General features: G+C 48.2%; 1 protein-coding gene across 1 annotated transcript in view; it reads left to right on the forward strand.

Annotated features, from left to right (window-relative positions):
* Positions 1 to 16,358, forward strand: part of ak5 (adenylate kinase 5) — a 40,866-nt gene that overhangs the window by 12,955 nt on the left and 11,553 nt on the right. The window contains exon 7 of the mRNA XM_072704336.1: positions 10,319 to 10,409. Coding sequence (XP_072560437.1) covers positions 10,319 to 10,409 — 91 coding nt within the window. The remainder of the gene's footprint in view (positions 1 to 10,318; positions 10,410 to 16,358) is intronic.

Here is a 16,358-nt window from a genome sequence, read left to right on the forward strand (position 1 = left end):
AGGAGCAAAGTGATCAGACAGCAGTGTTTCAGCCTAACGCACGACATTAATAAACAATGCCTTTGCTTTATCGTCTGCTCGTCAGGGCTACATGATTTGACAAACCTGGGATTTCCAGCCAGGTGTGCTCTCCTTAGGATGGGGGGTGTCATCTGGGCTCATGCCACGACAGAGTGCGCTGCGTAGCGTCTGAGAGTGTACAGGCAGCCGTCTTGATTGACAGTTAAGCCTTAGGCGTGTCTCTCCTGGGAAGAGCTGCATGGGGTTGGTCCGTAACTGCAGTCTCCGGCAGTCACTGTGCCCGTATCGCGCCACCTGCAATGCAGAAAGGCAGCAAACGCAACATGTGCCATAAAAGAGTCAAATACAGTGGTACCTTAGTTCTCGAACTTAATCCGTTCCGGACTCTGGATCGAATCCTAAAAAGTTTGAGTTCTGATCAAATTTTTCCAATAAGAAATAATGGAAAACCAATTAATTGGTTCCCAGCCCCCAAAAATTACACCTAAATATGTTTGTTTTTTTTTAACATTTAAACACAAAATGATCAGGATAAAACAAGAAGAGCATTTTTTTCTTAATGGCTTCCAAAACGATAAAGATCTTATCCCAACATTACCCTTGTCCTGCCCCGATCGTCCGCTCCTTCCGTGTGCCACGCCCCCTCGTTAACCTCGTGTGGGATCCCCATGTGATCAGCTGTTTCTGGTTGTTGTCATTAGTCCTCTATATTAAGTCCGCGTTTCAGTTTGTTTCCCCAGTCCGGTCATTGGGTGCGTTCGACTTGCTTACAGCGCTGGCTTAAACCAACGCATTCTGATCCTGACGCAATGCATTACGGTTAGATGCATTGCGACCTCTCACCCGGCTGCACAAACTGGAACTGCCTCCGTGACGACACACCTTTGCCCTTATTGGCTGAAGAGTTTAGTTACACACATGACGTTTGTATCCCAGGCAGTTCCGATGCGTAATTTGCTATTTCTCCCGAATATCACGTAAAGCAGTGAGAACTGGTTTTCAGTTAATTTACCTGGTAAAATAAAGTTTAAATAAATGACATAAATGCTCTAATAGTACACGTAAGTTAGTGGTTTATTTATTGTCAGTTACTGTAATGTTGCACTGCTTTATTTGGTTAATCGTCCAGTACGTGAAGAAGGCATTCAAGTAAGAATTGCATTGTAGTATGACTCATTTCCTGGCGCATACAAATTATATTAGGTCAGCGTTCATGGTTCGACTTCTGATATTCAGATCGAGTTCTAGGTCAAACTGGTTTGTTCGACTTTCAAGAAATTCGAGTTCTAGTTCGAGAACCGAGGTACCACTATCTGTATTAACCAGCCCCGGGTTCAAATTCAGATCCATTTAGTAAGCGGCCTCGGTTGGCTTAGGAGGGTTTCGTTTTTTTATCTGCGCCGTTGGGGTGGGGGGGGGGGGGGGTCTCCTTGCTGCAGCCCACGCCTAGCTTGCCGGGGGGGCGTTTTTCCATCTGTCCATGATTCAGACTGTACAATGGCCAGTGCCTGGATCCAAAAATTCATGCCAAGACCATTCTGAACTTGGACCGTGCCCCTCGAGGGCAGCTCTGCCTTGTGGATTGAAGCATCCTGGCCTTTTTGTTGAGTACCTGCCATCGAGTACCTGATCTGGACCAGTGTTAATTTTGTTAATGAAACATTTTCGTCATCATCAACGACCTTTATTTTCATACTAAAACAAGACTAAATAAAAATGATTTTGCGAGGCCTAAGACTATGATGAAGTGTATTGACACTTTCATCAACGATTAAAAACAAGACGAAAATGTTTGCCAGTTACAATCAGAACTAATGTAGTTCGCGTAAGGCAGGGGTATTCAACTACAATTTAAAGAGGTCAAGTTAGAGAAAATTTCTTGAACCAAAGGTCCGGAAGGTCCTAATTTAGTGTGATATATATTTAAGTAGCCTGTTAGTTGTACCAACATTGCATGTAATTGTAGGGCAGGGTTACATAATCATACCTTACTGTCAAATCAAATACACAATTAAAAAACTTTTTGACAATATTTATTGTCACGTGACATAGAGCTGAACATATATGTACGACTGCCGGTATGTATAATGTTTTCTCATTTATTAAATAAAAGTAGGGCTGCATTTCAAAATAAGAGAGAAAAAAAATGAAAATTGTGCATGTTTGAATAAAGTGCTTAACTTAAACTGTAAAACCGTAATTCAGTCGTGTCTATGTCATTTTATTGTATAGGCCTATTTATATTATATTTAAGTATTGGTTTCGATAATCTCACACCGGTAATAAAATTAAAGTCTTGTTTTAATATAAATGTATACGAACTTATCACTTCAATCGCCATTAGAGTAGGATATGAGCGGTCATATTATTTTGAAAAGATATAAAACGTGACGTGTTTTTCCTCATATTCGTTTTATATTTGTCGGAGTAACAACGCAAACGGAATGACGAGCCGTTTCAGGCGAAAACAGTGCATTTTACTTTTTATTTCAAATAAAACGCGGGGTTGCCAACTTCGGCCAGCTGGCTGGAGTGAGATTTTCAGTTCGAGTTGAGGGGACACACATGTAACTTACCTTGTAAATAGTCTGCTTCTGTATTTAACCGTGTAAATACTCCTTTGATGTAGCTAATTTTAGGTTTATAATGGAATAATATAGATTTGCCGTAAGATTTCCTGCGTGTCAGAAAGCGTGTGTCATGCCAGATGCTTGAGATTTAGCAACCCTAAAAACTTACATTTTTTGTTTCACCTGAGTTGATTTATATAACAGATAACATTACTTAATACAGTAAAAAAAAAAAAAAAAAAGCAGAATCTTCAACGAACATGAAATCACCTGAAAGAGGGGAGAGTTGATTTTTGGCTCTACACACTAATAGAATTGGAGCCTTGGGGTAATTATTTTGATGCTGAAAATGCTAACATACAATGGTTGTACTTCCTGCTACTGCATGGTAGCCCTTGAAAAGTACGTTTTCAGTGTTCGCAATTTTTTTTTCTTGATAATGGGTATAAATCCCTGAGAGCGTTATTGGTCTTTTTCTTTGAACATATTTGAGAATGAATTGAGAATTGAGGTGAAACATTTAACAGCGAACAATAGCAAATAAAAATATTACAAATATTTATTTTAATATTTTCATTTTAATATTCAGAAAGAGCAGGCCTGGTGGCATTACAGCACTTTTTCTTCAAAGTGATTTTATTTTTGCACTAATGGCACTACTGATTTTACAGTACTCAGTTTCCGGGTAAATAAAAACGTTTGTGAAATCTGTGTATATGTGTACTGCACAGTCAGACCTTAACACCATTCCTTAACATTGGTTTAATTTCATCTTGAACATAATGACTTTCAGAAATCGAAGGGAAACTTTAAACATTACACTTTGCACTTTTAATTTTAGTTGACTAAATCAACTGTAGTTTTAGTCAACTATAATCTTACATTTAGTTGACTAAAACTAGACTAAAACTAAAATAATTTAGATGACTAAATTATGACTGAAACTAAATTACATTTTAGTCAAAAGACCATGACTAAAACTAAATAAAAATTTGCTGTCAAAATTAACACTGCTCTACAAGACACCGTTTCATGGAAAATTCCGGCTTTCGGGCAAAGCATGGGACTGAAGTTGGGCTGTCACTGGCTGTATTTTCAAAATGCCTGCTTGTTGCTGGAGTCACTGGATTATATTCTGTTTGTTTTTAAGAACCTTACCTGCACAATTAGACAGAAGGTGGGATTCGAACCCCAAACCCATTGGTGCTATACCATAGAACATTAATTTTCACAGTCACTCAGATGCTTCTCAAGCCGTTTGCCTTAATAAATAGGTGTTACATTTGTGTGCTGTAATCTGTCTCCCTGTGGGCTGGTTTCTCTGCTTGTCCATAAGTTGCCCGGTTGCTCATGACCTTGATCTCCATCCATTCTGAGTGTGATCGCTGGCTCCCTTTCCTCAGACATGTCTGTAAATTGGCCTGGCATCTTTCATGAAGCCCTGAACACCATGATGGCCCAGGAGCAATGAATACAGAAATAAATGAAGAGAGAGACACATCGCAGCAAGGCGGAGGGATGCAGCAGTACATTTCGTCCTGCTGCCATTTCCTGATACCGATCCATTCCCAGGTCTCAGTGCAATAATTCCCAACTAAATGTCCCCTCAGGCCAATGTTGACTATGGTTACTCAGTGAGCTGCCTGACCTCGCTCTCCGAGGCTTTGGGGGGGGGGGGGGGTTTACCTGTATCAGGTGTGTGTCCCCTTTGATTCCTACCATCTGGCTGGGTTCCAGATTCACGCCTCTGGGCTTCAGCTCACAAAAGCTGCAGGAGGAGAGCGCAGACAGCTTTCATATAGGCTCATGAACTTTTAATAATGACCCTGAAGCTTTAAAAAGTGAATAAACAGCAGTTTTCTGACATGACCGGTTCTGCCCATGCGGGTTTTACACAGTTAAGAATGTGATAATTATTTCATTTATCATTTTTCTAAGGTCCCCTTTGTCAATGTGCCAGATCGCCGGACCCCTCCAGTAAGCTCTATCCATACGCTGAGGCCTGGGGGGGGGCAGATCTGTACTGATTTACTTTGCTAAAGGTCACTGTTTGAATAAGCCCTCAGATGCTGGCTGTCTCTCTCTCTCGTCTAGGGGCTCAGAGTCACTGATGTGGTGACTGACACCCCCCCTCAGTCACAGCTCTCATCCATCCATCCATCCATCGGCCCTCACCGAGGTTTCAGTGCGTCTGCTGTCTGTTTGCATTCGTTTTGCCGTAGCTGAATGAGGCCACCCGGTATCCATACTACAGTAGGTGGCTCTTTCGCATGGCTGTGTGGGACCAGGAGCAGCAATACTGCATCTGGCTCCTAAGAACATGGCTGGATAATTCAGCAATGTTGCCGTGGGAACCGTGTTTACCCATCTAGGAAGACCGAGCCTGGCACTGACGATGCGGCTGGATGGAACACAGTGGGTGCTGAGGGGAGAAACACAGGCTGGTTATAAATAGGAATGTTTATATTGTTCGTGGAGTCAGTAATCTTTCTGTACTCAGGCAAGAAACAGAAAGATCAGATCGGAATAGTTTTTACTTACAGCTTGGAATAATGCAGCCCATCTGCAGCTTGATCTCCTTGCACTGCAAGGATGTTTGTCCAAAGCTTAGGGATCTGATGATGCTGACCATTTGCGCTTCTCGCGACTCTGACGTTCTCCAGTGAGAAGGCAGGCCTTCGCGAGGCTCGAAACAGTGAGGCTCACATTTGGGTTTTTACAAGCCCTGTGTTTTGTTTGCAGGAATATCCACCATGAAGCCCTGCTCTGCTATAGAAGCCACACCCATATAATTGGCTGTTTGTGTGGCCCAGGCTTTCAGATCACACAGCCAGTTGGGACCTAAGTTTGCTCACGGTATCTCAGCCAGCTGACGTTTTTTTGTTGTTGTTGTTGCTGCTGCGGGGGATTGCAAAGTGAGATGAGATTTCCTCGCATTTGTTATATTTATGAATCGCTTTTCCCTGCGGGGCTGCATTTTGCCAACCGCTTTAACTGTGACACCTTCCCCTGAATGGAGACGTGACAGCGAACAGGCCTGACGCATGACGCAGGGCAACGGGGGTGCTCACGAGGGTCGCTGGCGGCACGGATGGGCGAATTCTTTATTCGTGTGGGGTCAGTATTGTCCCTCTGACACTCTGTCTTGGAGGAAGGTGACATACGGTCTGGAGGTCACCGAGCAGCACCAACACGGTGAATTTATCAGATGGCCACCGGGGCCCTTGGGGAGAGTCTCACGACACGCTTTGTATTTCTCAGGAAAAACTCTGGCAGGAAGTGCAGGATAACACTAATGATTATGTGTAATTACAGCCCTAGTGGAGCTCAGTCCCCTCTCTGCCCCCCCAATACCCCCCAGGACACATGTTGAGTCACTGATGCACGTCAGCACCTCAGACAGAGTCAGCCTTACCAAACGATGATTAGCATTTCGCAGCCCATAATATAACGGCTCGGACAAGCTGGAAGTCTTTTAAATGAGGATTTTTTGTAATAAGGATGTTTTGTTTTTTTGAGAAGTGACTGTGGGAACAGCCACTGTGAGCTGATGGCCACTTCCAGGCATGACGACCTTCATCCAATAGCCACCTCCAGCACGGTGATGTCAGAGCTTGTGACATGTTCAATTTCTCATCTGATGTGATCAACCAACAGACTGACCAAACTTCCATCCATCCCTGCACAGTCTCGGCTGATCATAAACCAGGTGAAGGCATTTGGCAGGTTGCTTCTTTAATATTAATCATGGTTTAATGGTAGCCTTTAAGATTTAAGGTTGTATTCCCACATGCTACACTCTCTTGATGCTCTCTCTCGATGCTCACATGCAACTCTCTCTTTCAATGTTCATATGCAACACTCACACACGACGCTCTCTCGACGCTCACATACGACACTCTCGCTCAACGCTCACATACAATGCTCTCTCTTGACGCTCACACACGACGGTCTCTCGACACTCACACACGACGCTTTTTCTCGACGCTCACACACGACGCTCTCTCGCGATGCTCACATATGACTCTCTCTGCGTTCACATACGATGCTCTCTCTCAACGCTCTCTCTTGATGCTCACACACGACGCTCTCTCTCAAGGCTCACATGTAACGCTCTCCCTCAACGCTCGCATACGACGCTCTCTCTCGACATTCACATACGACGCTCTCTCTCGACATTCACATACGACGCTCTCTCTCAATGCTCAATCTCAGCGCTCACATGCAACGCTCTCTCTCAACATTCACATATGACGGCTCTCTCTCTACATTCACATACGACGCTCTCTCTCAATGCTCAATCTCAGCGCTCACATGCAACGCTCTCTCTCAATGCTCTCTATCAACGCTCTCTATCAACGCTCTCTTTTGCCGTCCTGCCTACTTTTGGACCCACCGGTCCCCACAAGCCTTCGCATTCACACCCCATCTGTGACTTTGCCGCTTACTGGGAGTGCAGAGGAGGGTGCGTAAGGCTCCAATCTGCCCATTCCTTCCACGCTCTGGCCCAGCTGTCCCCCTGGCGCTCTCTCACATTCCTTTACCTGTTTCCATAGCAGCCATTCACTCAGTAGGTGGGTGGGGCCCTCAGCACGCTGTGCGGTGATGTCACACCTCACACAGAGATACACTTCGTATTCAGCACAGCAGCACCCAGCTCCTGTGGCACGTTTGTGTTTTAGCGGCTGATTGAGATGTATTTGGTTTAGTTTCTAATAGGGGCTCATTAACACATGTTCAGGTTCCTGATTATATAAACACCTTAACATGTAAGACTGACCTCAGACTGACAACATGATTACTGACCCGGTGTGGATTCTTGGGGGCGGGGCACCCCCAGCAAGGCATTAAACCCCCCCCCCCATACATGTCAAACCTCAGTGTTTATCTCACATAAAAGAGCCCCCCCCCAGACGGCAGGTTTCCTCGGTCGACACAGCATACGACACCATCGTGTGTGCCTGTGCAGCGTTCAGCCTTTTGTGACACGCTGCTTCCCAGTCAGCCCCATCCCCAGCGAGTGATCGAGTCACACCAACACCAAGATGCTACAGGCTAGTGTGCTAATGGGTTCTTACTGGGCTGGGCCCAATCATACATCAGTGGTCGGGTTATGGATCAGGACCAGAGGGTCACTGTGGCCCTAAGGAAAGCCCTCCATGTGCACGACTCTGTAATTGAGTAAAATACTCAAAATAAATGTGTTAAATATTTAAATCATACGTACATAGCTTTTAATCCAGCTTGTACCTGAGAGAGTATTACCAGTCCACCACATGGGGGCAACGTCTAGACCTCCTCAGCACCTTTTGGGATCTTTCCTTCATTCCGGTTGTTAGTTTGATCCCCTTCTCACATCAGTTTGTGTGTCTGAATCGCGCCTCTTTCCTGGACTCCAGCCTTGTGATTTGCATGTGAAATACCGAGCACTGGTAGCTCATTATCAGTCTGAGTACAAGAGCATCTGCAGTGTCTCCACCAAGATTCCAGTGACTTTATTCCCTGCTTGTATATATTGACTTTTATCGAAGAAGAAAGCATGCAGATTCCAAACTGCGTGTGTTGGGGGTGGTGATTCTGGCTGCGATGGGGGTCAGTGACTATCGCGGGATTACACGGTACAATTACAGCGTTAGACAGCTGGTATTAAAGGTCTCCCAGTGCCTGTCCGCACTGTCGAAGATGATTAACTTATGGGAAACTCGTCACCGATGTCAGATCACAGACAGCTGGGTAAATCTGCATGGCAAACTCATAAATGACCAGAAGAAAAGATGAAGATTAATTACAGGAGCTAATTAATGTGAGGGAAAGCTCCAGCGGAGGCTGTATATTAGCACATATTTAAGGCTTCTGCTGATCTATTCCATGGCAGGCCAGGGTCCCGGCTTCGTTCATATGAATCATAAACCTAAATCGAATTAACCAGGTCTCCTCTGAGCTTAATGTCTGCTGGAATTCTGGTGCTGATTCATGTACCAGGGAAAAACGAGTCTCTTAAATCACTGCATTTTTTCATAAAGTTCACCAGGGAAACATATTTTAACTTCAGTCAGAGTAATAAGCCGCTTGCTTGCTGTTGGGCTTTTCAGGTGGCTTTGACCTCAGCTGAAATTCATCCCGTCCCATTAGGTGACCCAAGGAAAGCATGAAAGCTGCCTTTCATTTGCGCTTTAATCTGACTTAATCCCTCAGAAGGTACCGGAACGCTCAGCCCGCACTCAGGGCTTCAGATACTGTCTTTGATGGGGCTCGACCACTGAAAGGCCGCACTGTGTCGAATGGGGTCCCTCTCCCCCAATAGTCACTCGGCGTCAGGGACATGCAGAGGAATTCCAGTAGCTGAAATGTAAAATGCTGCTGGGGGGGCAGGCAGACACCCGAAAGGGCACTTTGTTATGGGAAAGAGTAAAAGTCAGCACAAGGGGCAACAGGTGACCGATAAACCTATTTCACCAACCAGAATAACTGACATCTAACCAAATTAACCAGCCAAAATACCTGACTGATAACAATATTAACTAACCAAAACAGACAAATAATACAATCAGCAGTAATAACTGACAGATGACATGATTAACTGACTGTAATAGCTAACAGCATGATTAGCCAACCAAAATAACTAACAGATAACAAGACTGACTACCCAGAGTAGCTGTCAGGTAACCTGAGGGTAGCCAGACTGGCTTAGCTCACTTGGCTGCGGGTTCGATTGCTAAATGCACATCCTTGGCTAACGGCCAAGCAAGAGGGGGATCAGTGGCCACCGGGAGAGAGGATGAGCCCACAGCAAAGCCCTCTGTCAGTTTGCATTACCACAGGCAGTGGCGCCCCACAGTGGCGAGCATGGGGAATGCAATGGGTCTTACACACGCACACCCGCCAGTCTCTTGCCGGCACTTGTGGCTCTCATTCTGATAACACTGATGGCTGTGCGGCCAATTTCACATAAGATTTACTGCGGCATCTCGGGACTGCATGTCTGGTGAATTGTGGATAGAAACAAAGATGCGCACGTCTCTATAAGCGATGGTCTCCTCCAGATGTGTGCAGTGCCACGCGGCAGAAGCTGCCGTGGAGGGTGAGGGGGCCTGGTGTGCAGAGGGAGGGGCAGTGTGCATAAGAACATAAGAACATAAGAAAGAGGGCCCATCAGATGCCATCCTACCAGGAGATATTTCCGCCGACGTTGTTGAGGCATTGGGGCTTTCAGGCCCCCAGCACGGCTTCCAGATGCTTTGATGAATTCACAGCTGAATGGCAGATAATTAGCAGTGCGGGGGCCAGGTCACACTGTGGTCCTCTTCTCCTCTATGAGGGCTTTTTCTGAGCGAGGCTTTTCCCTCTTTAGCAAACTTGGCAATTAAACTGACAGAAGCTCTGGAGCTCATTGGAGGTGGGAGGGAACTGTTTGTTATGGAAAGTGCCGGAAGCGCTCATCAGAGTCACTGTAATTAATGGGTCCGATGGCCCCCTGGGGGCCTCGCCACCAAAGGCAGGCACACGGGAAGGTCATGGGAACACAGGAAGGTGACAGCCGTACTGCTGCCATGGAAACTGGCAGAGCATGACTCTATGTGATCTGAAGGTCTCAGCGAAAATACAAGGCTGGGGCCTCTACAGAACAGCCATCATCACGTCAGGCTGTTTGAAACGTCCACCAGGGTCACTTGGGGTGAGGGGGGTGTCCAGGTTAAGGTCCTTAATCCACATGTTTCTCTCCACAGCTGGACGCAGACAGAGATGAAGAGGAGGTCTTCTACGACATCAGCGTGACTGTCGACAGCAGGCTCTTCCCCACCAAGGAGCCTGTTGCCGGTAAATCCCCTGAACCGTCATGCATGTTAAGGTGCATCCTGGGATCAGCCATCCATCCATCCATTATCTCCCGCTTGTCCGAGGTTGGGTCGCGGGGGCAGCAGTCTCAGCAGGGAACCCCAGACTTCCCTCTCCCCAGCCACTTCATCCAGCTCCTCTGGGGGAATCCCGAGGCGTTCCCAGGCCAGCCGAGAGACATAGTCCCTCCAGCGTGTCCTGGGTCTTCCCCGGGGCCTCCTCCCAGTGGGACATGCCCGGAACACCTCACCAGGGAGGCGTCCAGGAGGCATCCTAATCAGATGCCCAAGCCACCTCATCTGGCTCCTCTCGATGCGGAGGAGCAGCGACTCTACTCTGAGTCCCTCCCGAATAACTGAGCTCCTTACCCTATCTATAAGGGAGAGCCCAGCCACCCTGCGGAGGAAACTCTTTTCAGCCGCTTGCACTCGCGATCTCGTTCTTTCGGTCACTACCCACAGCTCTTGACCATAGATGAGGGTAGGAACGTAGATCGACTTGTAAATCGAGAGTATTGCCTTTTGGCTCAGCTCCTTCTTTACCATGACAGACCGATGCAGCGCCCGCATCACTGCAGACGCCGCACCAATCCACCTGTCGATCTCCCGTTCCATCGTCCCCCCAAGACCCCGAGATACTTAAACTCCTCCACTCGGGGGAGGACCCCATCCCTAACCCGGAGAGAGCATTCTACCCTTTTCTGGCTGAGGACCATGGTCTCGGATTTGGAGGTGCTGATTCTCATCCCAGCCGATGAGGCCAACAGAACCACATCATCTGCAAAAAGCAGAGACCTAATCCTGAAATCACCAAACCTGACACCCTCAACGCCCTGGCTGCGCCTAGAAATTCTGTCCATAAAAACTATGAAAAGGATCGGTGACAAAGGGCAGCCCTGACGGAGTCCAACCCGCACATAAGTCCGACTTATTGCCGCCCATGCGGACCAGACTCTGGCACCGGTCATACAGGGACCGAACAGCCCTTAAAAGGAAGCCCGGCACCCCATACTCCCAGAGCACCCCCCACAGGACTCCCCGAGGGACACGGTCGAATGCCTTCTCCAAGTCCACAAAACACATGTAGACTGGTTGGGCAAACTCCCATGAACCCTCCAGAACCCTGTGGAGAGTATAGCGCTGGTCCACTGTTCCACGGCTGGGGCAAAAACCACACTGCTCCTCCTGAATCTGTGGTTCGACAATCCGGCGGACCCTCCTCTCCAGAACCCCCGAATAGACCTTACCAGGGAGGCTGAGGAGTGTGATCCCCCTATAGTTGGAGCACACCCTCTGGTCCCCCTTCTTAAAGAGGGATACCACCACCCCGTGTACTGGGGACATGTTTAAGGGTAGGACAGGAAGTACATAATAAACGACTCGCTGGATATGCCGGTCTCTGCCTGACTTCATTCGCAGCATTAACACATGGTGTCAGAAGTTAAGAAGGGTTTGTGTAATCTTATCATGATAAGATTTTAACTCCGGAAGCCTCGCGACGGAACAGAGGACGATAAGTGAGCGACAGGACTTACCTTCACTGACGTTAACGTCATTCAGGTTCGCGTGTTCATAACTGGCTACAGCCAGGCGGGCTAGCGATCTGCGGACATCGGCTGGAAAGGAGACACGGAGAGGATTTTTTTTTACCCCCTTTTCTTTCCTCGGAGCTGCACGGAGCGTGAGTAAGAGAGTGACATCACATGCTCCATTTACGGCAGTACCGGTATAACGCACAAACGTTCTGTAAACGGTTGTAGAAGTATGGTGCGATTTAGCTCCAGTCCAGAGCATGCCTACCGGACGTGCAGTAGACACGGACGGTGAAAGTTTGGATTCGCTCTCGCCTGAGGATAACCCGCAAAGAGAAAGTGTAAGCCTACCGGCACAAATGGAAACACATACTATGGCTACTACAGCAGTACAAATATCTCCACCGGATAGTTTTGATTTTTCAGACTCGGTTAATTGGCCTAAATGGATAAGAAGATTTGAACGTTTTCGTATGGCATCAGGCCTCATCGACAGACCTGATGAGTACCAAGTGAACTCTCTGTTGTATACGTTAGGAGATACAGCGGATGATATTTTGAGTGTTTTGCCATTGTCTGATGATGATAAAAGGAAATATGACAAGGTGAAGGTGGCTTTTGAAGCCCATTGTGTAGGAAAGCACAACGTAATTTATGAAAGAGCAAAATTCAACATGAGACATCAGGAGGAGGGAGAAAGTGTAGAATCCTTCATAACCTCAGTACACACCCTGGCTGAGCACTGCCAGTTTGGTGCACTCCGCGACGAACTAATAAGAGACAGGATAGTTGTAGGGATCTTGGACGGAAAGTTATCTGAGCGCTTACAACTAGATCCAAATTTAGACCTGGCCAAAGCGATCACGTGTGCACGTCAAAGTGAGACTGTGAAGAAACAGCAGTCAGTGCTGCATGGCAAAAACACTGAACACAACATAGACAGTATCAGGTACAAAGGAAAGGGGTTGACACCTCAAGGAGCCAAGGAAAAATTTCCCAGGACAGAGAAGCCACCTCAGTACAAGCGGGACAGCCCCAGTGCAGAGAGAGAGTGCAGGTGGTGTGGCCGAACACAGCGCCACCAATGGAAGGACTGTCCAGCGAGGGACGTAATCTGCAGGAAATGTGGTAAAAAAGGCCACTACGCTGCAGTTTGCCGGTCCTCGACAGCAGTCCACACTGTCACTCAGCAGAGGTGGCAGGGAGACAGTGAGGAGGAGCATGAGTTCTTGGGGTCAGTGACAGTCAGTACATGCTCGTTGACAGAGTGGACAGAAACACTGTCTTTTAATGGAGAACCTGTCACGTTCAAACTGGACACTGGCGCGGCTGTGACTGCCATTCCCACTGAGGTGTTCAAACCCGGGCGTGACGGACCTCTTACAAGACCCAGAAAAGTCTTGTATGGCCCTGGAAACAACGTCCTGGAGGTCCAAGGCTGCTTTCAGGGCACACTGTCAGCAAAAGGTCACGGTGCAACACAGGAGGTGTTTGTGGTAACAGGACTTTCTAAACCCTTACTTGGCTTACCTGCAATTGAAGCTTTGCACCTGATACACAGACTTGAGGAAGTGAGGGATGCTCAAGAGGACTTTAAGGCTTCATACCCGACGGTGTTCCATGGATTGGGGTGTCTCAGGGAGAACTACACTATTGAGCTGGAGAGGAACGCCACTCCTTATGCCCTCTCTACGCCACGGCGAGTTCCAATCCCCCTACGAGACGCGGTCCGTGAGGAGCTTGACCGCATGGAAGCGATGGGAGTCGTCTCAAAAGTCACACAGCCTACGGACTGGTGTGCAGGAATGGTCGTCGTCCCGAAGACGAACGGGAAGATAAGGATCTGTGTTGACCTCACTCACCTCAATACAGGGGTGAAACGAGAGCGGCACATCCTACCATCTGTCGATCAGACTCTGGCGCAACTGTCTGGAGCAAAGGTATTCTCAAAGCTTGATGCACGATCGGGGTTCTGGCAAATACCTCTGGCTAGGGAGTCAGCCCTGCTCACAACCTTCATAACTCCCTATGGCAGGTACTGCTTTAACAGGCTCCCTTTCGGAATCTCGTCAGCTCCCGAACATTTCCAGCGCCGGATGTCCCAGATGTTGGAGTCACAGGATGGTGTGCTCTGCCACGCTGATGACATTCTAGTTTTTGGCAGAAACAAAGAAGAGCACAACGCACGCTTACGTCAAGTACTACAAAAATTGAAAGAGGAAGGACTGACACTCAACGAGAAGTGTGAGTTTGGCCGGGACAGTATGATTTTCGTCGGCCACAAAGTCACAGCTACGGGGATAGAGCCGGACCCCGGAAAAGTGAAGGCAATAATGGACATGCCCGAGCCCCAAAATGTAGCTGATGTGCGCAGGCTACTGGGGATGGCTAACTATTTGATGAAATTTATTCCCCAACTTGCAACAATCACCACACCACTAAAAGACCTTCTAGGGGACAGGAATGAGTGGTGTTGGGGAACAAGTCAGGTCAAGGCATTTCAGCAGTTGAAGCTAGCATTAAGCTCTCCACAAGTCTTGGCACAGTACTCACCTACAGCGGAGACAAGAGTTGCAGCCGACGCATCCTCTTATGGCATTGGAGCTGTCCTCACACAGAAACAAGCAGATGAGAAATGGAGACCCATAATATACATCTCCAGGAGCTTAACCAACACTGAAAAACGGTATGCTCAAATAGAAAAGGAGGCTTTGGCCGCCACATGGGCGTGCGAGCGACTCTACTCTTACCTCCTTGGGTTACGGTTCACACTCCTAACCGACCACAAACCATTACTGCCACTACTTGGCTCCCGAGGCCTTGATGAACTTCCACCACGGATACTGCGGTTCCGCCTGAGACTACTCCGATTCAGCTATGAGATCTTGCACGTCCCGGGGAAGTCTCTTATCACGGCTGACACACTTTCACGAGCACCAATCAATGACACCCCTACAGCCGCAGAACGTCAGCTGGAGAAGGATGTTCAGGTCTTCGTGGACGCAGTGCGCGCTGCGCTGCCAGCTTCCGAGCCACGCCTACAGCAGATCAGTGACGCCCAGCGTGCAGACAGAGCTTGTAGACGCGTGGTCCAGTACTGTCTCCAGGGTTGGCCAGAGAAAAGTGAGCTGGATCCAGAGGCTAAACCCTTCTGGTCAGAGAGAGGACACCTTCATCTGGTCGGCAACCTGCTGCTGAAAGACGAGAGGTTAGTAATACCTTCAGCTCTTCAGACAGAAACCCTACAGCAGCTCCACCAAGGTCACCAGGGCATCACCAAATGTCGTGCACGTGCCCAGCAGGCAGTGTGGTGGCCAGGTCTGTCAGGTCAGATCAGAGACCTGGTCGTGAACTGTAAGCCTTGCCAAATTCACCAGGTCCCCCACAAGGAGCCTATGCGGTCTACCCCCACTCCAGACCGTCCATGGCAGAGGGTGGGGACGGATCTGTTCGCTTGGAAAGGGCACACCTACCTGTTAATTGTGGACTACTTTTCTCGTTACATCGAGATAGCCCGTCTCACAGTCACATCCTCCGCTGTTGTCATAGCCGCACTGAAAGAAGTGTTCTCTAGACATGGCATCCCCGACATCTTGGTGTCTGATAATGGGCCCCAATACTCTTCAGAGGCCTTCAAAGAGTTTGCCAACGCCTACCAGTTTCAGCACGTCACCAGCAGCCCCCGCTATCCTCAAGCTAATGGGGAAGCTGAACGCGCGGTGGGCACGGTGAAAAGTCTCTGGAAGAAAGGGACTGATCAAACTGAAGCACTCCTTGCTTACCGGGCAACACCCTTGGAACATGGGTACTCTCCAGCACAGCTGTTAATGGGGAGGCACCTCCGCACAACTGTTCCACAACCTGCAACATCACTCGTCCCACGATGGCCTAACCTAGAAGCGTTCAAGAAAGCAGACAGGCAAGGACGTCTTCAGCAGGAGACACGCTTCAACCGCCGCCACCTGGCACGCCCGCTGCCAGAGCTGTCGCAAGGTCAGAAGGTCTGGATTACAACTGAGAATATTCCGGGTGCTGTGGTCGGACGGGCAGACGCTCCTAGATCTCTCCTGGTTCAGACAGACAGGGGCCTGTTTAGGCGAAACCGCATCCATCTACGTGCAGTGGGGCACCCACCAGGGACACCTGTGCCACTCCCGTGCCCCCAGCAGACAGACACCCGATGTGTCACCGCCACTCGCTCAGGGAGAGTGTCAAGACCCCCAGATAGACTGGACATATAGAGTAGTGGATAGGTGGTGAAGGATTATAGCACATTCATCTACTCTGCTGCATTAGGTTAGAGCAGCTTATGTTAAAGAAAGAAGAAAAAAAAACTATTTGTTGTTAGCAAGATGTTTATTCCAGCAATGTGGTCAGACTATTTTAGTTTATTAATGACA

This window comes from Paramormyrops kingsleyae, chromosome 21, assembly GCF_048594095.1.
Source record: "Paramormyrops kingsleyae isolate MSU_618 chromosome 21, PKINGS_0.4, whole genome shotgun sequence".
NCBI lineage: Eukaryota > Metazoa > Chordata > Actinopteri > Osteoglossiformes > Mormyridae > Paramormyrops > Paramormyrops kingsleyae.